The sequence below is a fragment of the Peromyscus californicus genome, unplaced genomic scaffold, assembly GCF_007827085.1.
Source record: "Peromyscus californicus insignis strain IS unplaced genomic scaffold, ASM782708v3 Scaffold_18__1_contigs__length_77618521, whole genome shotgun sequence".
In the NCBI taxonomy this organism is placed as follows: domain Eukaryota; kingdom Metazoa; phylum Chordata; class Mammalia; order Rodentia; family Cricetidae; genus Peromyscus; species Peromyscus californicus.
Window position 1 is genome coordinate 49,675,548 of NW_026294480.1, and position 24,139 is coordinate 49,699,686.

At 46.2% G+C, this 24,139-nt stretch overlaps 1 protein-coding gene across 3 annotated transcripts; it reads right to left on the minus strand.

Annotated features, from left to right (window-relative positions):
- Window positions 1-1,735: 1,735 nt before the first annotated feature.
- Window positions 1,736-24,021, minus strand: Marveld2 (MARVEL domain containing 2). 3 transcript variants are annotated; one of them, XM_052743356.1, is made up of 7 exons: window positions 23,935-24,021; window positions 18,102-19,277; window positions 15,211-15,246; window positions 8,155-8,300; window positions 7,521-7,692; window positions 4,238-4,288; window positions 1,736-3,821 (listed from the first exon to the last, which is right to left on the minus strand). In XM_052743356.1, exons 2-7 carry the CDS (start codon window positions 19,260-19,262, stop codon window positions 3,699-3,701), a joined length of 1,689 nt encoding a protein of 562 aa, XP_052599316.1. In that variant the 5' UTR covers window positions 19,263-19,277; window positions 23,935-24,021; the 3' UTR covers window positions 1,736-3,698. The 3 variants fall into 3 exon arrangements, with proteins under 3 accessions (XP_052599316.1, XP_052599314.1, XP_052599315.1); XM_052743354.1 differs by lacking the exon at window positions 23,935-24,021 and adding an exon at window positions 23,624-23,734; XM_052743355.1 differs by lacking the exon at window positions 23,935-24,021 and adding an exon at window positions 23,454-23,603.
- Window positions 24,022-24,139: the final 118 nt, after the last annotated feature.

Genomic DNA, 24,139 nt, shown 5'->3' on the forward strand with positions numbered 1-24,139 from the left:
CCGCCCGCTTTCCCCCTTTCACAGTGACTAGTATGTTGTGGCTTCAGTCTGAGTGTGTGAATGCCACTGTGGAGATAATAGGCCGAACCAATACACACAGGCTCCAGAGTCCTGATTACGTGATGAAATCGTGCCACCCTTTATTAACAATGAATTATTCTTTGGCTCAAGGAAATTTCTTACCAGTAACCTTACCAAGCCGAAACCATAAAGCCAAACACCAGGGTGTTCCGGCGGTTTACAACAGGACTGCTGTACTTTCTGTCTACTGATCTCATCATTCAGTCAGGTGGACTTGCTTGAGGCCACGTGGCTTAGACCTAAGCCTTGTTCTTCCCATCATCTGATATGAATATCAAAAACCTTAAGACAATAATATAATGACATTACATTAAAAATGAAGTAAATGAGAAGCACAAAAATATTAATTTCAGAAAAATTACCTCATCTAGCTTTAGCCAAAAATAAAGCAAAATCTCACAAATCTAGGTTTTTGGTTTAGTATTTGAAACTCAGTAAATCAGGCTAGTCTCAAACTCAGAGATCCGCCTGCCTCTGCCTCCCAAGGTTTTTTTGGAGTGGGGGTGGGGGTGAGGGTGAGGGGTTTGGTGACAGAGTCTCCCAGCTGGCCTGGGTCTTGCCAAGTCCACCATATACCAGGCTGGGTTCTCCCTGTCTCTATCTCTCCAGAGCTGGGATGACCCAGTTTTCTGGGAACTCACCTACTCTCCTAGCTTGGTTTGTGTTGCTTGTTTTTAATTTTAGCCCTAGTGGGCCTGGAACTTCCTGGGATCCCCCTACCTCTGATTGGGGGCTGGTATCCTAAGTGCTGGGATCACCGGCATGCATTTCCAATGGTCTGACCCAAAATTCGTTCAAACCGGAGAGGAGAAATATTACGTCGCCTGAGCATTGTGACCTACAGGTACTCATGACTTTCCAGTTTCTTTTTAAGAAAACATTTATTAGCCAGGTGGTAGTGGTGGCGCATGCCTTTAATCCCAGCACTCGGGAGGCAGAGGCAGGCGGATCTCTGAGTTGAGGCCAGCCTGGTCTACAGAGCAAGTTCCAGGACAGCCAAGGCTACACAGAGAACCCTGTCTCAAAAACAAAAACAAAAGATTTCTTTTTATTATTATTATTTTTTTTTCGAGACAGGGTTTCTCTGTGTAGCTTTGCGCCTTTTCCTGGAACTCACTTGGTAGCCCAGGCTGGCCTCGAACTCACAGAGATCTGCCTGGCTCTGCCTCCCAAGTGCTGGGATTAAAGGCGTGTGCCACCACCGCCCGACTACTTTTTATTATTTTTTAATTACACGCATGAGTGTGTCTGTGTGGTATGTGCTGGGGGAGGCAGAGGTGGCAGGTCCCTCTGGAGGGACAGGTGGTTGTCACAACCCAATGTGGGTGCTGGGAAGGGGTCGAGGGTCCCCTGCAAGAACAGTGTGAGCTCTTAACCACTGAGCTGTCTCCCCCGCTCTCCAGTTTATTCTCTCATTAAAGAAAGTATTTTCAAGAACATCCTTGGGCTGGAGAGATGGCTTAGGGGTTAAGAGTACTGATTGCTCTTCCAGAGGACCCTGGTTCAATTCCCAGCAACCACATGGCAGCTCACAACTGTCTGTAACTCCAGTTCCAAGGGAACCAACACCTATGGCCCAAAACCAATGCACATAAAAAAAAAAAAACAAAAAAGGAATGTTTGAAAACCAACCAATAAAGAACACACACAAAACAGCAGGAAACTGACATTTTAATACATCTATGCATTGATATAACAAAGAAAAAATCAGTTCTACAGCATCAGTCTTATAACATTTATAATTGTAGTAAAATAAAGATTCACAAGGTTAAATGTCCTTAACATTTAATTTTAATGTTAACCCAAAATTCCTTTAAACGTACAAAATGGCAATATCTTACATTAAAAAACAACAACAATAACAACAACAACAAAACAGCATCTTGCTTTGTAGCCAGGCTCGCTTTGAACTTGACATCCTCCTGCCTCAGTTCCTGAGTGCTAGGCTAGTGTGCACACGCCACCGTATTTTATTTATTTATTTATAAAGTACTTGTGCTCCTCTCCCTCCCCTTTTTTAAGGATTTTTATTTGTTTTGTGTTTTGAGACAAGGTCTCACTGTAGCCGTCAGGCTGGCCTTGGATCTGCAGGGGTAGTAATGCCAGCTTTACTGACACACAAACACAAGCTTGGTCATTCAGCAGCCGGAACTTTCTGGGCCGCTGCCTGCTCCACGTGTTACTTTGGTTTCTCCACTTTGTAAAATCCTCTGGACATGAATTTATGAATTGTCTGAATGGAAGCTCTATTAGGGAGAGACCATAATTCCACACAATGAAATTACTGGATGGACTCCACTGAACAGAAAGAAACCAAAGACAGTGCTTTTCTCCCCCATTTTAATTTTTTTTTTTTTTTTTAAGACAGGATGTCATATAGCCCAGGCTGGCCTTGAACTCACTACGTAGCAAAGGATGACTTTGAACTCCTGATCCTCCTGCCTCTACCTCCCAGGCATTCAACACAATGTATGGTTTATGCCATGCTGGGACTAATCGCCACGCATGCTGGGTAGGTGCTCTATCAACCAAGCGACATCTCCAGCATTAAATTTTTTTTTTTTTTAATAATTTTTGATGTTGCTAGGGATCAGGGTTTCATCTATACCTGCCAGGAAAATCCTCAACCACTGAGATACATCCCCTGCCTGCCAACAATGTCCTTTAAAAAAATTTTCTTATGTATTTTTTTCATATTAAATTTGAATAACATTTCAGTTAGGGCGATTCTTGGTAAGATGAAGTGTACTAATGAGTCAGAGAGGGAATCCAAGTAGACAGAAAGGTGTCATATGCATGTGCACAGGACAGCCTGGGCCATGGGGCTTGGGGACACATGCATATCACCCTGGTTACACATAGGGAGGCAGTGAGGGCCCAGAAGAGGTCACAAACAATAGCAAAACATCCGCTTAAGGCTTCGTGTGGTCAAGGTGACAAGCACAAGACAAAACCTACAGGACACGTGGCCTCCGGTTAGCGGCTGACTGCGGACTGTGTCTTGAGACTAATCCTGTGTAGCTCATCCACTTCACCAACATGTCCACAGTACTCCCTGCGTGAACGTGGCGCTGTATAGTGGCAGGCTCTGTTCTGGATGCACGCGCACTCCTCCTAACCGCCCTCTGAGGTAGGTACCATTTTAGTTTCACTTTACAGAAGAAACAGGCACAGAGGATGAATCAGCTTGCCCAAGATCACAAAGGGTGTGACAACTGATCTTGGCTTCCAGTCCGTGTGAAGGGCGGGACATCCCTAGGAAGAATCTCCTAAGAACTTTCCTTAGGAAGAGAAATTCCTAGAGAAATTGAAGGAAGCAGCCTGAATGGAGGAAAAAGCAACATCCGAACTCAGGACAGTGAGTGACAGGATATCTAAAATGACAACACATTTGAATGAGAAAAACATGGATGTGTACATGGGCGAACATGCACACGGTCTCTCCAGTTTCAGTGAAGGTTCTCTCTCAGTGGGTTTGAAATGTTTAAAATCACACCGTTCAACCTCGGACGGGAAACCAAGCAGAAGATGACCTGGAGGGGCCTGCTTCTCATCCATGAGACCAGCACAGAAAGGCAGTGAATAAATAGTTGGCTATCAAAACAGTCCCAAGCGGTCTAAGAATAACCTTGCGTATCCCAGTTCATTACTTTATCATATTCTTGGATTCTCTGCTTTATGTGAGAAAGTTTGTTCTTGAGGTAATCACAACGCTCCTTCTTTTCCAGAAAGGAAGGATCCTAGGGAAGAAACAGTCATGATTCAGCACCCGCTTTCCTCAGTGATTGACACAGACACATCCTCACACAGAAAACAGCAGAACTACCTGCAGATATGATCTGTATAATTATAACAGTCATGCTTTTTATCAACACAAAACAGCCATGCTTTAGGGTCACAGAAAAACCAAGGGAAATGTAGAGAGTAGAGAGGTACCTTTAGTAATCAAAATATGTGAAGAGCTAAGTGTAGGAAGTATGAATAAATGTCTCTCCCGTATTTTTTCCAACTCCACCCTTTGTGGAATCTCACAAGTCAATAGAGACTCCATGGAGAGACATTAATAATTTAGCTTAAAAGAAACCTGAAGTCTTATCAGTTATCACCCGTGTACCAGGACAAGGACACTTTGACCAAGAAAATTGTTTTTACTCACGTTCTTTTTTTTCCTAAACTCTTCATGGATTCTTGAAATTCTCTCGTGTTCCTAAAAATAATATATTTTTATTTTAGTTTAGTTAAAACATGCATTTACTCAAATCATGTCTCAAAGCACACTGGGAATTAGAACAGAAAACTATTTTTGCCAAGTACGGTGGCATCTGCCTATAATTATGGCACTTGAGGGCAGACGTAGGACCACTATGAATTCAAAGCCAGTCTGGGCTACAGAGGGGGACCCTGCCTCAAAAACAAACTTTCCCATTTTTTGCCCAAAGCTGGAATGAAAATAATTACACAAAAATATAATTCACTAGACAAACATTTGCACACTAACTACCTGCCAGGCACTGGTCTCTGGGAGTGGAACAAGCACTGTGTGACCCTGGGTAAACCATCTGTCCTAAGATTCTTTTCCCCCGACAAATAATATCCATAACCACCTCAAATGGTTGCCAGGAGGTTCACTTATTTACAATGAGCCTGATAAAGAGCTTGGTACGTAAAAACCACCACACGGGCCGTTACCATCATCTCCACCCTCCTTGGAAAGCGCCTCCTCATGAATCAGGTGTTTGAGTAAGAGGCTGGGACTATTCAGCTCCTGAGAAGAGCTAATAGAAGGTCCTTCTAATTTTATATATATTATACATTTTATAATAAATACAAAGATAAGATTTGTGAAGAGGATGACTCTCCGGTAAGTCAGAGGACTACAGAAATGTTTCCATTTATTCTTGAATGCCTTGTTTTTCCTTACACAACTTCCTTCGAGACAAGATCTCACAAATGTTGCCTTGGCCTAGAACCCCTGGGTTCAGGAGCTTCTCCTGCTCGGCTCCCAAGTAGCTGGGACTGCAGGCTGTGTCGCCACACACGGCTTTTCTTGCACACCTCTGAAGACCTCTCAACTTGGTCACCCTTTCAGACCCGTGGACCTGCGGATTTTCCAAATGGTAGTAACTGACCCACTCTTTCAGCGTTTGCTAGATTTCTCCTGCTTCCTGGAACTGGTGTTTCTTAGTTAACATTCCATTGCTTTAGGGTCAAGGAAATGTCACTACTATATATATATATCTTAGAGAACTCATAATCAAGATCAATTTAAACGTATACTATACATACATGATAAAAAGAAAGACCCCCCCCCCCAATTAATGTAGGTTCTCAGAAGAAAAAAGTGTGTGTGTGTATTCAAATATATATTCTTTTTGTTATTTATTTATTCATTTGGTTTTTCAAGACAGGGTTTCTCTGTGTAGCTTTGCGCCTATCCTGGAACTCACTCTGTAGCCCAGGCTGGCCTTCAACTCACAGAAATCCGCCTGGCTCTGCCTCCCAAGTGCTGGGATTAAAGGCGTGCGCCACCACCGCCTGGCTCTTTGAGACAGGGTTTCTTGCTCTCCTGGAACTCAATCTGTGGACCAGGCTGGCCTACTCACAGAGATCTGTAGTGGGTAGCTGTTCCAGCTTTGACCTGGAAGTACTACCTCCAGTGAGGCTTCTGGTAATTGTCACGCCTACCTATGACCTTCCCCTGAGGCGGGGCCAAGATGGGAACCCTTAAGGCCCGAGATCCGGATGTGCTGGCTCTCTTGGTTCCTGGTGATCCTGATGCTGGATGGTAGACGGAGCAGAGTTCTCCAGAGAACCCAGCTGGACTGCACCTCACCTCTCCCAGATCCTATAACCTATCCCTTTACTTGTTGTAAGCTACTCCAAAATAAATCTTTTTTAACTACGTGGAGTTGCCTTATTAACTCACCCACTAGAGAGCCACCTGCCTCTGCCTCCAAAGTGCTGGGATTAAAGGCGTGCACCACCATTGCCTGGCTCAGATATATACATTCCTTTTGGCATTTTTTTTTTTCGTTTTTCGAGACAAGGTTTCTCTGTGTAGTTTTGGTGCCTGTCCTGGATCTCGTTCTCTAGACCAGGCTGGCCTCAAACTCACAGAGATCTGCTTGGCTCTGCCTCCTGAGTTGTGGGATTAAACGGCATGTGTCAGCCACTGTTGCCTGGCTTTGACACTTTTTTGTTTGTTTGTTTGTTTTTCGAGACAGGGTTTCTCTGTAGCTTTGGAGCCTGTCCTGGACTAGCCCTGTAGAGCAGGCTGGAGACACTTTTTTTTTTTTAAGTTACATGAAGGACCAGGTAGATGGCTCAGTTGTTTTGTTTGTTTTTTGAGACAGGGTCCTACTATGTAGTCCTCACTGGCCTGGAACTTACTCTGTAGACCAAGCTGGCTTTGAACTCACAGAGATTGCCTGCCTCTGTCTCCTGAGTGCTGAGATTAAAGGCCAGTGCCATCTATGCCTGGCCACCTTGTATCTTTTTTCCTTTCTTTCTTTCTTTCTTTCTTTCTTTCTTTCTTTCTTTCTTTCTTTCTTTCTTTCTTTCCTTCCTTCCTTCCTTCCTTCCTTCCTTCCTTCCTTCCTTCCTTCCTTCCTTTCTTTCTTTTTTTTAAGGTTTTTCGAGACAGCGTTTCTCTGTGTAGCCCTGGCTGTCCTGGATCTCTCTCTGTAGACCAGGGTGGCCTCGAACTCACAGAGATCCACCTGCCTCTGCCTCCCGAGTGCTGGGATTAAAGCCGTGCACCACCACTTCCCAGGTTACTCCATATTATTTTTAAAAGAATGTTTCAGAGAAAACTTTCTTTCCTTCCCACAGTTACTGTCTCCACCACGGCTTTCCCCTTTGCTTTTATCCTGGTGGTCTCTCGGCTGTGGCTGTCTAGGGCTTAGCTCTGCTCTCAGCCATCCCCACAGTACTCGCTTCCCTTTGGGACTGAGAAGGTTGAGGAATGCACTGCCCATGACCCCTCCTGGGATGATTCTACTTTGAGTGTGCCATTTGTGTCCTTCAATACTCTGACAGTATGTATCTTTGGCAAGCTCATATTTTACTTCAATAGGAAAATAAAGTATTTAATAACTGAAGGTGGGGGGGCTGAGGATGACTGTGCTGTCTGCCATACACGAGACCCTTCGATCCCCAACACCAGATAAAAAGACAAAAGGAAGGCAATGGTAAAAGACCTTAAGTTATATACTTTGTTAACTGTTTTCTTTTCTTTCTTTTTTGTTTTTTGTGGCACTGGGATCTAACCTAAGGCCTTCTGCAGACAGTGATCCACTGTCGGGAATGGAAATGCTGCCTGGCCAAGCCTGAGGATCTCAAACACCTTCCCAGACAACAGATAGGTGTTTGAGCATCCTAAAACCGTGGGAGTCCACCCCTCCGCACTCAGCCTCCTCTCAGCAGCTGTGGGCACTGACCTGGTGGTTTTCAGAATGACGTGGCAGCCTGCTCATCACCGCGTCCAGCTCATCGAACTTCCTCAGGATGGCCTGCACTTCCGAGGACAGCTCTTTGTACTCGGAGAACTGGTCCTGGAACACAGCTTTATAGCGTTCTCGATCGTCATCCGTCCGAATCACAGGATATTTTCTGAGGGAAGAATCACAGATCAGAGTAACAACTTCACCCGCCAGGAAGTCTGTGGTGGTGTGCTTCCCTAGCATGCTCAAGGCCCTGGGTTCTATCTGCAGAGTGGAAAACATTGTAACTTTTACTAAAACAAGCTGAGTAGGTGACATGGGTCAGCTAACCCAGTGGCCAGACTGGGCGTACCTTTCTTATTTTCCAGTGTTACCCTGGATAACAATGACCGTTCGGGTAACGACTTTAAGCACAGTACTGTCTTGAGGACAGACTAATAGACGAAGGTCCAAATGGGAGAGCTAGAAAAACTGAGACGGAGAGGCGGGTGGATCTCTGTGAGTTCGAGGCCAGCCTGGTCTACAAAGCGAGTTCCAGGAAAGGCGTAAAGCTACACAGAGAAACCCTGTCTCGAAAACAACAACAACAACAACAAAACAAAACAACAATGAAAAACTGAGCCAGACTCACGCCACATAGTCGGGCATCACGATGGGCTTGGGAATGTAGCCCGGAGGGATGTGTCCACTCAGGAGTTCAGGGGTCATTTTCGTTGTCCTCAACTCTTTGAAATTAGCTTCTTGGTCTCTCTGTCTGTCATTGGTGGCCACTTCACACTGCAGTAAAAGAGAATAAGAAGTGATGTGTACGAGGGAGTGGGGAAAGAGTCCACCCAAGCTACTGGGAAAAAACAAAGCAGAGTAGGAAGAAGACAAGTAAAAAACAGTATCATTTAGAGCTCTGTGTCTTATACACACAATGGTGTTCTCGACGATACAGCTGAACAGTCACATCTGGAAGAGGCAAGCACCTCCCACTCCTAATCAGCATATTACGAAAGCAGATGATGAGAAGGGCTTGGTGCTTCATGACTAACTCCAGCACCTGGGAGGCTGAGGCAGAAGGGTTGCTGTGAGTTCAAGGCTACCCTGAGAAGGGGCTGGTGAGATGGTGCAGCAGGGTAAGGGTGTGTGAGAATGCCCCCCTCCCCTCCCCCACAGCTCATATGTTTAAATGCTTGGTCCCCAGTCGGTGGAACTGTTCGGGAAGGATTAGAAGGTGTGGCCTTGCTGGAGGAGGTGTGTCACTGAGGGTGGACTTTGAGGTTTCCAAAGACTGATTTCATGTTCAGTGTGCTCTCTGCCTCCTGCATTCAGATCAAGATGTGAGCTCTCAGCTGCTTCAGCCAACATGGCTGCTGCTTCCTGCCACATGCCTGGGCATGACAGACTTCGTTAGACCACTGAAACCATAAGTTTAATTAAATGCTTTCTTTTATAAGTTGTCTTGGTCATGGTATTTTATCACAGCAATAGAAAAGCAACTAATACAAGGTGCTTGCTGTCAAGCCAGAGGACGTGAATTTGATTCCCGAAACCCACAGGGTGGAAAGAGAGAATGGGCTCCTGCACATTGCCTACTGACCTCCACACTCATGCTGTGGCACATGTATGTGCACACATACAAACGAAACAAATGTAAGAAAAGCTGGAAAGTACTTTTTTTTCTTAAGTGGGTGAAGAAGGCTTTGGGTACAGCTCGTTGGTGTTGTGTTAAGGAATATTTGTTTACCTATGCAAAGATGTGTTGCATTTGTTTAATTATGTAAAGATGTGTTGCTATTTCACCTTCCCTGACTAAGGCACCTGATTGGTCTAATAAAAAGCTGAACAGCCAATAGCGAGGGAGGAGGTATAGGTGGGACTTCCGGGCAGGAGAGTAAGCAGGAGGAGGAATTTAGGCTTGAGGAAGAAAGAAAGGAAGAGGACAGGGAGACACCAGGGGCCAGCAAGCCAGACAGACATGGAGGAGGCAGGAAAGTAGGGCATACAGAATGGAAGAAAGGTTAAAAAGCCCTGAGGCAAAACACAGATGAAGAGAAAGAGGTTAAATTAAGTTAAAAGAGCTAGTGGGACGAGCCTAAGCTAAGGCTGAGCATTTCATAATTAATAATAAGTCTGTGTGTCTTATTTTGGGAGCTGGCTGGCGGCCCAAAGGAAATGCCACTACAGCACTGGGCTTGTCTGGTGTGCATAAAGCCCTGGGTTCGACTTCCCACGTCTACCACATGAGAAGTGACAAATCAGAGTCTAAGTACAGACTTTTTCAGGATTTACACCCCAGGCAAGAATGGGAAATACAGTTCAAAATAAGAAAATCTGCCGGAAGAGTGTCCCAAGCCTACTTAAGTGGAAAGAGGAAAAAGCGACAGTGGGGACCTGATATGAGTCGGTTGGAAGCAGCCAGTGTGAAGGGGAGGGGAGTCACACTGTCTTCATTGTCTGAAAGGGAAAGCGAACACTCCGCGTTGAAAGTTGAAAGACACTTTCTCAAGGTGTGGTGGCACACACCTGTTCAGCACATCAGAGACTGTGGCAAGAGGATCAGCCTGAGGCTAGCCTGGGCTACACAGCAAGATCCTGTCTCATAGAAACCAGAGGGAAACAACAACACTCCAGAAAAAAGAAAAAAAAAAAAAGCTTTTCTGACATCAGTCTTTAAGAAGAGCTTGCTCGGACTGTGCAGAGGACAGGGAGCAGGCTTGTCTCACCTCAGGCTGTGAGCGTTCTCAAGCTGTGGCCTTGGGCCTCTGGAAAGCCTACAGGCAGTAGTTGGTGGATTAAAGCCACACCCTTCAATAAAAATGTTACTTATTCAGGAAAGAGGGAAAAATGGCTGAGAGAAGGTCTGGGAGAGGTTTCTATTAAAGCCAGCGTTAGGGGCATAGCAGTGGGAGGTGCAAAGGAATCTTCTAGAATAGGCAGTCAAAGGCAGTTCAGCATTCAACTGCACTGCACCCAGGACACCAGCCAAGGCTGGTAGATGCCAGAAGAAGGGTCCGCTACATAAGAGGTGAGGTTCAGAGAAGGAAAGTAAACTCTGTAAGTGTTTGATTTTTGTGATGCTGGAGACCGAACCCAGAGGTTTTGAGCATGCCAGACTAGTGTTCTACCGACAGACTACACCCTAAGCCAAGGTTCACTGACACTTGAAATGAACAAGATGCAGAAACCTGTTTAATTAAACGTATATACGGCTCACATGCTAAACTGCCCTGAAGTTCTACAAGCACCCTAGAAACGAGCCTGATGAACGAGGCAGGCCATACCAGCCACGGCCGGAGGAAGATAAGGCCCTGCCTGGAAACCTGGTTGTTCTCTGATACAGAAACTTCTTTCTGCTCTCCCAAAAACAAAGGTACAAAGAAGGGTTTTGAAGTCTTGCCCTCTACCGCTTACGGCAGCTTTTAAAGGTCCTTTATTTTCCTACTTCCCTGCTTCCGGACTGGTCTTGAGGTTTAACATCAGCCCACGGTTGAAGCCACCGGCTCTTACCTCACCGAATGGCACAGGCCTGAGCTAGTGGAGGTTGCTAACCAGCCCAAGGAAAGGGACCAGGAAAGGAGAAGCTCCAAGCCCACAAGCCACTGGGACCCAAAGCAAACAAGTCGGGGCAGAGTAAGGAAACAGGAACGAGGACGTCTTGCTGGTGTGGTCTGAATGCAAACGGCCCCCACGGCTCAGATGTTTGAATACCTGGTCCCCAGTTGGTGGAACTGCTAGGGAAGGATCGGGAGGTGTGGCCTTGCTGGAGGAGGTGCGTCACTGGGGGTGGGCTTTGAGGCTTCCAATGGCCATGACGTTCCCAGTGTGTGTGTCTCTCTCTGCCTCCTACTTACTCTCAGCTGTTCCTGCCATCATGCCTTTGCTCCACTACCACAGATTCTAGCTCTGAAACCACAAGCCCCACATTAAATGCTGTCTTTTATAAGTTGCCTTGGTCACGTTGTTTTATCACAGCAATTGAAAAGTAACTGAGATGGGGGGGGGGGATATGCATTTTGAGGACCATGTTCATTCTGCTGTGATCTCTGCAGCCTAGGGCGCTGTTCATCATTCAAGGAATATTTTGACTTGAATAAATGGATTTCTATTTCTTTTTTAAATAAATAAATAAATAGAATGTATTTATTTATTATATATATAGTATTCTATCTGCATGTATGCCTGCAAGCCAGAAGAGGGCACCAGACCTCATTACAGATGGTTGTGAGCCACCATGTGGTTGCTGGGAATTGAACGCAGGACTTCTGGAAGGACATTCAGTGCTCCTAACCTCTGAGCCATCTCTCCAGCCCCCAGATTTCTTTAGCACTGAACTATCTGACACTCGAGACTTCTGCGTGCCGGCTCAGGAAGCCACTACAAGAGGGCACTGATATGGAACAGCCCTTAGGCATACAGCTCTGATTTCCTGGTCAAAAACATGAATTTGGCCCAGGCAGACACACTGGATGGCAAAGTCCAAAATTAATTACTGTTCTAGGTAAAACAAACAAACAAACGAACAAAACCCTAGTAAGTACTATTCATTTTATTCATTTGTGTGCTTGTTTTTGAGGGGAGTTTCACTCTACCCCAAACTGGTCTGGAACTCACTATGTAGCCTGGGCTGGCCCCAAACTCACGGCTATCCTCTTGCTCCAGCCTCCTGAATGTGGGTTACAGGTTTGCGCCACCGCCTGGCTCAAGCAATCCCTTGCATTACTTGCTCATACCTACTTCTCAGGTTTACCTGTTAATGTGAGAAGAAAGCTTTAGCGTGGGAGGCGGGTGGCGGTGGCACACACCTTTAATCCCAGCACTCAGGAGGCAGAGCCAAGCGTATCTCTGTGAGTTCGAGGCCAGCCTGGTCTAGAGAGCAAGATCCAGGACAGGCTCCAAAACTACACGGAGAAACCCTGTCTTGAAAAACAAAACAAAAAACAAACAAACAAAAAAAAGAAAGCGTGGGATTGGGCTCCAGCCCTGGGACGAGCCACACTTTCCTAGTGACAAGCACATTTGCGGAAGGAGAGAGAGGCTGAAGAGCCAAGGTCTAACATGGCCTCTTTCCTGTTTCTTAACTGAAACCCTTTCTGCTAGCAAACACTGGCAATGCTCTACTATGGTCCCAGAGGAAGGAATTAAAGGTCGGGGCAGATGGGTGATGCTACAGAATTTACTATGCCCTTCAAACTAAAAGCGGGCTGAGTGGACAGCCCGTGGATTAGAAGCTCGGAGAGCAGATCTGTCCAATGCACACCTGTGCAAGTTCCGGTGTTCCCTGAGTGTGCACACAGGCCTGTCAACCATCTGCAACTCCAGCTCCAATGACCCTCTAATGGCCACCAAGGGCATTCACATACACGGCATACATTCACACACACACACACACACAAATAAAAAAATAAAAATGAATCTTGAGGCTGGAGAGATGACCCAGCACTTAAAAGCACTGGCTGTTCTTCCAGAGAACTCAGATTCTATTCCCAGCACCCCCATGGCAGTTCACAATAATCTGTAACTCTAGTTCCAGGGGATCTGACACCCTTTTCTGGCCCCCATGAGCATGCACGCATGTGGTACACAGACATATTAACAGACAAAACCCTCATCACATAAAATAAAAACAAATAAATCTTTAAAAATATTATTTTAGTCAAGGGGGAGAATGTATACCTTTAATCCCAGTACTCAGGAGGTAAAGACAAATGATCTCTGAGAGTTCAAGGCCAGCCTAGTCTACATAGAGAGAGTTCCAGACCAGGCAGGTCTACAGAGTGAAACCCTGTCTAAAAAAAAAAAAAATCTTGCGTCTCAAAATCTCATAGTCTCAAAAAAATTGTTATGATTAAAAAAATCATAAAATATAAACAATAAGGTTCAGACCAAAACTGAACAGGAAATTCAAGTTCAGAGAAGAGAAGTCATTTCCACGGGATCAAAGGGCAAAAGCCAGCTGCACTGGGGCCCTGACTCAGAGCAGTCTAATTCTGAAGCTGTCTCCTCTTCTCCAGGTGTCACACTCCCTCCCAAGCTACTCTGCCAAACCATCCCTGCTATGACCCAGGGAAAAGCAGGTGAAAAATCACACCCATGAAAAGTCGGGGTTCTGGAACATTCCGTCAGGTTTCTCATGGGTTAAGTCCAATGGATTAATGGGAGTCCTTCTTAGAATATACGTAAGCTTTTTCTGCAGTGATCCATCTCCAGAGAGGCCTTTAAAAGGATGTGTTTTGGCTTCAGCCTCCTTATAAGAGTCAGGGAAACTGGAGATCGAGTGATTTCCAAAGTAAGAATGTGCATTCCAGCCAGGCACAGTAGTGCACACCTTTAGTCCCAGCACGTGGGAGGCAGAGGCAGGCAGAGTTCAAGGCCAGCCTGGTCTACAGCGAAGTTCCAGGACAGCTAGAGCTACACAGAGAAACCCTGTCTAAGAAAAAAAGGGGGGGGGGGCATTCTACCATTTTCCTAACTATTCCAGGACCTCTACGTCTTCCTGGCTTTTTCGGCTGACCCTACTCTTCACTGAGTTCCATCGGTAAATCCCACTGCCGTCAGTGGGAATAACCAGGAAGCCATACATTCTACAAGAACAATTGGACAAGAACAAGTACTACCACGTCACTGTCATATCGCAGCCCAGTGAGATGATGCTGGCCAGCCTGGTCCTGGGAAACAAGCAGTTGCAAAGTGGACACCTTTAAATGCCCCCAAAGATGATTTACAAATGGCTAGCTGGCTGGCTGAATGGATGGATGGACGGATGGACGGATGGATAAATGAATGGATTACAGTAATGGGGACTAAGCCCAGAGCCTCAAACACATTAGGTAGGCAAGCATTCTCCCGCTGACATTTATATCGAGGATATTTTGAACATACTTCCAAACATTAGCATTCTGCATACTTTTGATACTAGATCTTGACATTATCTGTTAATGAGTGTTAGCATCATAAAATGTTATTTCCCATATGAAATGTGTGTGTGTGTGTGTGTGTGTGTGTGTGTGTGTGTGTGTGAACTGCCATGCTTAAGTTTCCCCCCCTGAGTTTTTCCTTCGATGACGGACTGTGATGTTGATGTGTAAGTGAAATAAACCCTTCCCTCCCCACGTTGCTATGGTCATGGTGTTTCATCACAGCAATAGAAACCCTAACAGAGACAATGACCTTGAACTTCTGATTCTCCTGCATTTACCTTCCACATGCTGGGATTACAGTCATAGGCCACTAGGCCCAGTTCACGTGGTGCTAAGGAGGGAATCCAGGGCTTTGTACGTGCTAGGCAAGTACTCTAGCAACTGAGCCATATCCCAGTCTCAGGAAGAATGATTTCCATTGAAGGAAATTAGCCAGGCATAGTTAGTAAGCCAAGAGTCCCGGAGCACAGGAGGCAGAAGCCGGAGCAGAATGCATTAAAGGCCAGCCTGGGCCACACAGCAAGAACTTATCTCAGACAAACAAACACAGAAGGAAGACCAGCCATGTTCACTTACAAAACATTCATGTAACAAAATGAAAAGGGGGTCTAGGGAAGACCACCTAATTTGATCCTTACGGTATCAGAAAAAAAGCTGGAAGTCTTCATCCAAGCTCAGGATCAGTTTCACACACAGATGATTCTATTGTCCACAAATACACACAAGGGATAAACGTTTATCACATCTACAGACAGAGCATACTTAGTTCATGTTGCTCTTACCATTCTCCTTTTTGATGACAACGATGGGTCATTTACCTGGAATAACAACAACAAAAGAGTTAAAACGATTTCTCAAGGGGCTGAGGAGCTAGCTCAGCAGTCTGGAGTGCTTACTGCTCTCGGAGAGACTCACAACTGCCTGTAACTCCAGCGTCAGGGAATCTCACGCCCTCTTCTGGCCCCCACATGCAAGTGCATGTTACACACACACACACACACACACACACACACACACACACACACACACACTATATATATATATATATATATATATATGCTATTTTGCAAATGTTTCCATCCATTTGCACTTCTAGCCCAATCTCAACGTCCAGAAGTTGACCCTCTCCTTGATGTTCATTCTCCATACTTGTTTGCCTAGATTTCTATGGGCCAGTGGGGAACAGAGGATGATGGGTAACCGTAGTTCCCTGTGAACAAGGAGCATGGGGAGGATGCGGAGCTATGGGAAAGGTGGGCACTATTAGGTAAGTTGCTTGAATGACCTAGATTTTATTTATTTCTGGTTACTTTATCTTGGGTGATTTGATTGTTTTGTTTGTTTGTTTGTCTTACGAGATACGATTTTGCTATGTAGCCTAGGCTAGCCTAGAACTCACTGCATGATCAGGCTGGCCTAAATCTTGTGGCCATCTTCTTGCTTCTGCCCCAAGTGCTGGCATTACAGGTGTGACCCACCATGCCCAGCACTTTGGATAATTAAAGCTGATATAGTCACTTTATAAAATTAATAGGAAAAAACAAAGGCTGTTATATCACCTTCAATAATTCAAGTTTAATCAAATATTGTAAAAAAAATTATAGAAAGTTTTTAAGATAAACACACTGACTTACACCTGTAATTCTAACTCTCTGGGAGGCTGAGGCAGGAGAACTGTGGTGAGTTGCAAGCCATCCTGAGCTATACAATCAGTTTGAGTCCAACCTGGGCTACACAGTGAGACCTCCTCTCCAATAAAACAAAATTAGTTGTTGGGGTTCTGGGATTTTTTTTTCCAAAAAATATATATGGGTTTCTCTGTGTAGCCCTGGCTGTCCTGGAACTCACTGTGTAGACCAGGCTGGCCTCAAACTCAGAGATTCACCTGCCTCTGTCTCCGAAATGCTGGGATTAAAAGCATGTGTGCCACCACCACCTGGCACAAAATAAGTTTTTGCTGAAGGAAAAACATTATAAAAACAAAAACCAAACCAAACCAACAAACAAAAGAAACATTCTTGAAGTGCTGAAGTACATTTTTAGAAGTAACTTTGTAAAATTCATGCTAGAACATTCTAAGTATCTTGATTAACACAAAAGTGTTATAAAAAACCATTTGCAGGGCCAGACATAGTGGAGTACACTTTTCATCCCAGCAGAGGCTGAGACAGACCTCACAGATCTCTGTGAAGTCCTGGTCTACACAGTGAGTTTTAGGCCAGCTGGGGCTACACAGTGAAACCATGTCTCAAACAAACAAACATACATCACATTCATAAAACGTGCTCCTAAAGGGATGGGGTTTAAGCTTGACTTATACATGTGCAATTATATAGACTCTAGAAGGCCAGGGAAAGTAGGAATTCAAACATTTACAACATGGTCAACTTAATTAGGGACAAATTAAAGGCAAACAATACTTTCAGTGGAATAGGAGGTTCCACCGCACCTCCTGGAAGACAGTGAAATATCAACTTATTTCAGGGCATACAGAAAGTAGCACAACATACCTAGTGTTTGCTACTGTCAAATAATTTTAAATGGAATTTTTTACATGATCTTATCCATTAGATATCACCATCATTTTTTCTCTATGTTATTCTCATTACTTATTGATTATTTTCATTGTTATTTTTAATAAGTAAAAGCCAAGGAAGAAAAACAAATGCAGTCGTTTCTTATTTTGGAATACAGACCTCTCCAAAATAATGACCAACCATTAAAAGCCACTAGGCATGTTTACCACAACTCAGTCATTTAGTGTTTGTTTTTAAAGCAAACACAACCACCACATTCATTCTGTTTTTGCTTTTTGGGACAGGGGCTTGAAAAGGAGCCCAGGCTGACCTCAAACTACACGCTCAGGCTGGCCTTGAACTCACAATCGTCCTGCTTCAACTTCCCAACAGCAAGAGTTACAGGCTTAAGTCACCATTCCCATTAGCTATAGTGTGTGTGTGTGTGTGTGTGTGTGTGTGTGTGTGTGTGTGCACTGTTGGTGTTGGTTTATATGCCTACACATTACACACACGTGGAGGCCAACCTAAGGGGTTAGTCCTTAGGTGCCGTCCACCTTTTGTTTGAGACAGGGTCTCCACTGGCCTGGAATTTTGCCATCAAGGGCCAAGCTAGATAGTCCTGGAGCGTCAAGGCATCCTCCTGCCTCCACCTCCCACCTCCCAGCCCTGGGAGTACAAGTGCATGCTAACAACTTTGTACTTCTTCCAGAGATCGAATGACTTCTTGCTCAGGTCCCCATGACTGAGCCCCCCTCGCCCCCCCACCCCCAACCCCTAGCTTCTTAGTCTTACTTAGTGTTACTTCACTGGGACGGGGAGGGAGTAAATTGTAGTATTTAAATGAGTACTTCCTTCCTGGGAGTGAAGTATTTCCCGGGTTTTTATGAAATTTGATCTTAGGAAGGAATCAAAGCTGTTCCTGAACTTGCTTTGATGATGAGACACTTCAGTGAGCCACCACAGCAGTTAAGAAGCTACTTGGACATGCGGTAGGGTTATCCAAAGTAAGCCGCTGAGCAGGGACTCTTGAAATCCAGCTCATTTAAACGCAGATACAGATCTAGGCTTTGACAATGCTTCGAGGCTGTTGTATTTTTAGCAGCAACAGGAAAACCAACCAACGCCAAACAAAAGGTATGGAGAAGTCACGTTACCTCCTGCTGCTGCTCCATGTGCTCCACGTACTCCCTGTGTCTCCGCGCTGCCTCATGCCTCCACAGCTTCAGACAGATCAGGGCGCTGATGAGGTAAACTATCATGGTGACAAACAGAAAGATCATCGCAGCTATCTGACCTCCTTCTACCCGGCAGAACACCGCATTCATGGGCGTGTTAAATAATGGATAGTAGCAGAGTCCGCCTCGGTTGGTATCGTTCACATAGACGATGGCTGCAGCCATGTACAGGATAAACAGGGCAACGTTAACTCCAAACTCCGTCAGGGGCCACCAGTTGGAGTCCAAAAGAATGGTGCGGTAATACATGGACATGCCAAGCACCAGAATAATAATAGTGGCGACCCAAGCCAATCCGGCCACCACGAGTACAAAAGGGGTCTTGGGGCCGCTGTAGTAATAACCCCCATATGTGCTCCCCAGGGTGCCGAGACCTCCGGCGCCGTAGGGCTGTGAATACCCAAACAGGTTGTACCACTCGTTGTCCTTGTGGATGTAAGCTGTGACACAGGCGAAGACGCCAGCCCCCAGAAGCAGCTCTGCCACACCCAGAATTCTCAGCAGGCCTGCCCAGGACTTCATGTAGGCGTACCGCAGGTTGTACTCCTCCACCTTCTCGCTGTAGGTGCGCGCCGTCTGCGTGCGCCGGTCTAGGGATGCACAGGGGTCCTGGGCAAACATGGCATCCGCCTCTTGCTGGGAGTTAAAGGTGCCTTCTGACCCTCCGGAGGGGTCTTTGTAAGAAGAGCTGGGTGGGAGGTGGTTTGGTCTCGCTGGAGAGGCCGGAGGCGAACACTCCACACCATCGGAGATGTATCTGATATCAGACACCGGCTTATCCCATTCCGGGTCCCTTTTCTTCCCTCTGAAGAAGTTCTTCCAGGAGTCGGGGACAAAGCGCCGGACCGGCTTGAGGTCTGGGGCTATGGCTGGTCCCTCTGTGTCACTTGAGTAGAAGCTCGGGCCAAATGGTGGCTGTAATGGGAGAGGGGGAGGCGGCAGAGGATCCGCGCTCACGGCCAGCTCACTGCTGTGCAGGGACTGGAGGGTTCTTATGGTACCATCTGGACCAGGCATGTCCCCTGGAACCTCACTATAGCCCCTGTCCCGAATCCTGGACCTTCCATCACTTGACGACATTTGTGATTTTCACACCTGTGACCAAGACTAAAGTTATTACTTATGTCTACTTACTTTATCCTCCATAAATAAAATCCAGGTATTTTATTCACTTAGTTGCAAAAAGGATTCAGGAGGCAAACGTGATTATATCCAAGTACTATTGCATATAAAATGATAAACACATTTTAAACACATGTACCAATTAGATCATCCAGATACATAGTTAAGTATTCTACGCCATTGCATTTTAAGTGCAATAAAAAATTTAAATATTAGTTTTGAATTTTTTTTAAACATTTTTTGTCTTTTTTTTTTTTTTTTTTTTTTGGTTTTTCGAGACAGGGTTTCTCTGTGTAGCTTTGCGCCTTTCCTGGGACTCACGTGGTAGCCCAGGCTGGCCTCGAACTCACAGAGATCCGCCTGGCTCTGCCTCCCGAGTGCTGGGATTAAAGGCGTGCGCCACCACCGCCCAGCGTCTTTTTTATTTTTTATTTTTATTTTCCCAGAGCTGAGGACTGAACCCAGGGTCTTGCACTTGCTAAGCAAGCGCTCTACCACTGAGCTAAATCCCCAACCCCTAGTTTTGAATTTTATATACTAAAGCATTTAAGTCTACTTTATGTATGGGGCCTATGGACAAAATATAAAAAAAAAACCCAAAAACAAAAAACCCCAAAACTTAAACAATACAGAATGCTAACATATTTCCAAGTACAATTTTCTTTAGACATCTAAATCAAAATATTTAAGTCTGAGTGTGTCAAGTGGTGGTGGTGCACGACTTTAATCCCAGCACCTGGGAGGCAGAGGCAGGTGGATTTCTGTGAGTTTGAGGCCAGCCTGGTCTACAAACCGAGTTCCGGGGCTGTTACAGAGAAACTATGTATCAAAAAAAAAAAAAAAAAAAAAAGGAGTCTGAGCATACCAAAATTTGATGGGTCAGCAAATACTCTTTTTTTTTTTTCTTCATAGCTCACATTTGCTTTGGAATGGCCAAGAAGCCATTAGAGCACTCTTTAGACACAGCAAGCATGTGGCCTTTCCCTTTCTAATCAAAAAAAGTTAGCTGAGGGGTTAGAGCAACGGCTCAGAGGTGGAGAGCACTGGCTGCTCTCCTGGAGGACCTGGGTTCAATTCTCAGCACACACACATGGGGGCTCAGAATCAGCTATGACCCAAGTCCCGGGGATATGACGCCATCTTCTGGCCTGGGGGGGGGGACTGCGTCCATATGGTGCACTGACGTACAGCCATCAAACCACCCATCCTACAAAATAATAAAACAAACAAGTGAAAAAGTTAGCTGAGAGGGCTTGCTTCTTCCCTCCTAAAATATTAACATTCCGCACCAGATTTTAGAAACTAAGTTCTCAGAGGTAAAAACATCAAAGGCCGTGGGTCCCCAGAAGTGTAAAACAGCAGCAGCCCTAACTATGAATATCACTGTTCCCAGAGCAGTTACCTAAAGGCAATTTGCTGTTACCATGGACAACGAAAGCATCTTAGGAGGAATTTAATATACCTGAGAAAATTATTGAAAGCACTTTGACTAAGCCCATTGCCTTCCTTGATAAAAGCAATGACCTAAATATGTGCCGAATAAGGGGAAAAAAAAAAAAACACTTGCTGCTGAAGTACTAGGTTTGAGGCACACCGAATTTCTGCCTTTAACTGTTTATGCCTTTTCATTGGATATTCAACTAGACATATGGTACTACACTTGAAATTATGACAAAATAAAATGTGTGCTCTCATCTTTCAGGTGTTGAACAATTTGGAAATCCTAAGGCATTGTCTTACTTTGTAAAATAGAGACCCCCTTAGTCAACGAAGATCAACTGAGGACCATGGATAGATCAGGCACACTGAGGTTTTATTTAACTTCCCTGGTTTTTATGCAACTTGAAGTCCAACTGTGGGCAGCAGGTGGTAAGTGAAATGCATGATGCACCAAGGATCAACGTTTTCAGGGGGGAGCAGGGAGCGCATCGCGGGCAGGGTGTTGTTTTAGCACGGCCAGGGGAGTCTTCTGGAGAAAGTGGCGAATATGGAAAAGGGGGAAAGAGGAAACCAAACAGATGCCTCAAAGAACTGCTCCAGGGAAGTGAAACAGCTACAGTTGGAAGTCCCCAAAGCCCTCTGGGACGGCCTTACATGCTAAGGGGATGCCAGATCAGAGACACAGCAGAATGAGACACGTGGTAGAACCGAAGCCAACTGAATCACCTAAGACCTTAAATCCACTGGCTATTCATGAGTGGTAAGAAGCCATCAGAGGATTCTGAGCTGAGGAGTGACGTGATCCAATCTCTTTGGATCTGGTGTTTAGAGTTCCGTCCAGAGGGGAAGGCTAAGATAAAGAGGCTGCTGATACGATCCAAAGCATCATGGTGAGAGCCTTGGAGACAGCGAGGCCTTGCATTCTAGACACAGGGAACGTAAAGTACGCAGTGACAGAAGAATTTAAACATAATCACAAGTGGAAAGGGTAGTATTCGGAACCCTTCTTGTACCACACAGATCAGCTCCAACAACTACTCATCTAGACCAATCAATCCTATCCACTTCTCTTTCCCTGTCCTCTTCCTCCTCTGTCAGGAGAGATTACTTAGAAGCAAGTGCCAGAGGGTCTGGAGAAATGGCTCAGTGGTTAAAAACAATGGCTGCTCTTCCGGAGGACCTGGGTTCAATTCCCAGCACTCACATGGAGGCTCACAACCAAGGGTAACTCCAGTTCCACTGGGTCTAACACACTCTTCAGCCTCCAAGGGCACTGAATACATATGGTACAGACACACATGCAGGCAAAACACTCACCTACAAATTAAAATAATTGGCTTAAAAAAAAAAAAGAAGCAGATGCCAGATGTCTATCTGATCACTTTATGGTAAACTCATTTCTCCACCCTCAGAGAATAGATTTCACATGAGTTTCAGCAGCATCTTAGGAATCCAGGTGGAGATTCAGTCGGTCTGGAAAGTAGGTACTGCCACCAGACCAGACACAGCCACCCAACAGATGGAGCACAGTGGGAGGAGTCCAAGAAGGAACTTTAGGGTCCTCCAATAAGGTACCCCAAGCCTGGAGAATTAGTGTTGATAACCCAGCAAGGTGGACAGTGCAAACCAGAAGCTCTCTGAATGACACCTGTCTTAGTGAGGGTTTCTATTGCTGTGATTAAAACGCCACGGCCATAGCTTGGGGAGGAGAGGGTTTATTTCAGCTTACAACACTCAGATCACACTCTATTGCTGAGGGAAGTCAGGGCAGGAACCTGGAGGCGGGAGCTAACACAGAGGCCACGGAGATGAGCTGTTTACTGGCTTTCTCCTCTTGGCTTGGTCAGTTTGTTTTTTTATAGCATCCAGGCCCACCAGCCCAGAGATGACACTACCCATAGTGAGCTGGGCCTTCCCACATCCATCATCAATCAAGAATGTGCACCAGAGGCTTGCCACAGGCCAACCTATCGGGGACATTTTCTCAACTGTGACTCCCTCTTCTAAAGGACTCTCACTTGTGTCAAGTTGACATAAAACCAGCCAGCACAACAGCACTTACTTCTGTCCTTCCGTCTTTATGTCCTAAAAAGTTTACATTCAACATATGCCTAAGAATGTAGAAGCAAAGTCCACCAGTGGTGACGGCCTTTAATCCCGGCACTCGGGAGGCAGGGGCAGGTGGACCTCTGAGTTTGAGGCCAGCATGGTCTGCAGAGCGAGTTCCAGGACAGCCAGGGCTACACAGAGAAACCCTGTCTCAAACAAACCAAACTAATAAAAAGTAGAAGCAAAAGCACAACAAGCAAACTGAACGAGGTTTGAAGTGTCTAGGGTATATATGGTTTACAGGGCACCCTGCTTGTTAATTTAACTCCTTGCTAAAAGTATGACTCACTGTAGCGGATTCAACTCATCTTCACCTGTGAGTTACATCACTTTTATTATTTAAATTAAAAAACAATTTAAATGTGTTGACTAGAAGAGCAAACTGTGTTATCTCAACAAGGAATGATCGTTGGTATTTTACCACGTCTTAAATATATAGATACCCCTGACATCTTACGGGTTGCCCCAGAGCCCCCTAGGCTCCATCCAGGTGGTTGAGATCGCAGGTCTTTGTTTAGTTGGGGCCCAGAGACTTTGGAATGTCACCGCGGTGGCCCGAAAAATGGTTCCCCGAGCGTCACAGGAATCAAGCCTGATTACCTTTACACACGCACAATCGCCCCTAAAAGTTTTGCCGCCTCCGGAAGATAGACTGCCCCAGGATTTGGGGTCGGGGAGCAGCGGAGCCGCAGCTGTTTGCGGACAGACACCCAGCGTTCTCGCGGGGATCCCCCATGCAGCCTCCCGGCTCCGCGGCCGGCCGTACCCACCGGTGCGCGTCCCGCCTTCGCCTTCTTCTCTGGAAAATCCACTCTGGCTTCCGCCCCAAGGTGGCCGTTGTCCCGGTCAGGGCGGCCGGGAAAGTGGCGAGGGCGGCGCCACCCGGCGCCCGGAAGGAGGCAGGCGGCGGTCCAGCCGGCCGCACCTGTCGCTGCAGCGAAACCCTCCCGCGCCGCCCCCGAGCGCGCGCCCACGTGCTCCGGCTTCAGCCCGGCCGCGGGGCGGAGGAGGCTCCGGGGACCTGTGCCCGGGGCCACAGGCCCTCCCCGCGGGCCTGGCGTCCCATCGCCCACCCACTCACCTGGCCGGAAGAGCGCGCCTCCCCTCCGCGGGCACCGAAACTGAGATCGGGCTCGTGGGGCGTGGTCGAGCACAGCGCCCCGCCCGGCCGCCCCGGCCACTCCTGCCGGCCTCACCCCCGCAGGTACCCAGCCCGCCCAGCGCCTGCCAGGAAAGGGCAGTGGAAGGTGCTACCCGCCCCTGTCCATCTTTAGAACATTTGTTCT

Excerpts from the sequence above, each read along its gene's own strand:
- Marveld2 (XM_052743356.1), bottom strand. The coding sequence starts at position 19,262 with ATGTCGTCAAGTGATGGAAGGTCCAGGATTCGGGACAGGGGCTATAGT. Across the intron at positions 7,693-8,154 it reads GTGATGCCCGACTATGTGGC|AAAATATCCTGTGATTCGGA; the intron begins GTGAGTCTGGCT and ends TTCTTCCCTCAG. Across the intron at positions 3,822-4,237 it reads AGTTTAGGAAAAAAAAGAAC|GATCCTTCCTTTCTGGAAAA; the intron begins GTGAGTAAAAAC and ends TTTCTTCCCTAG.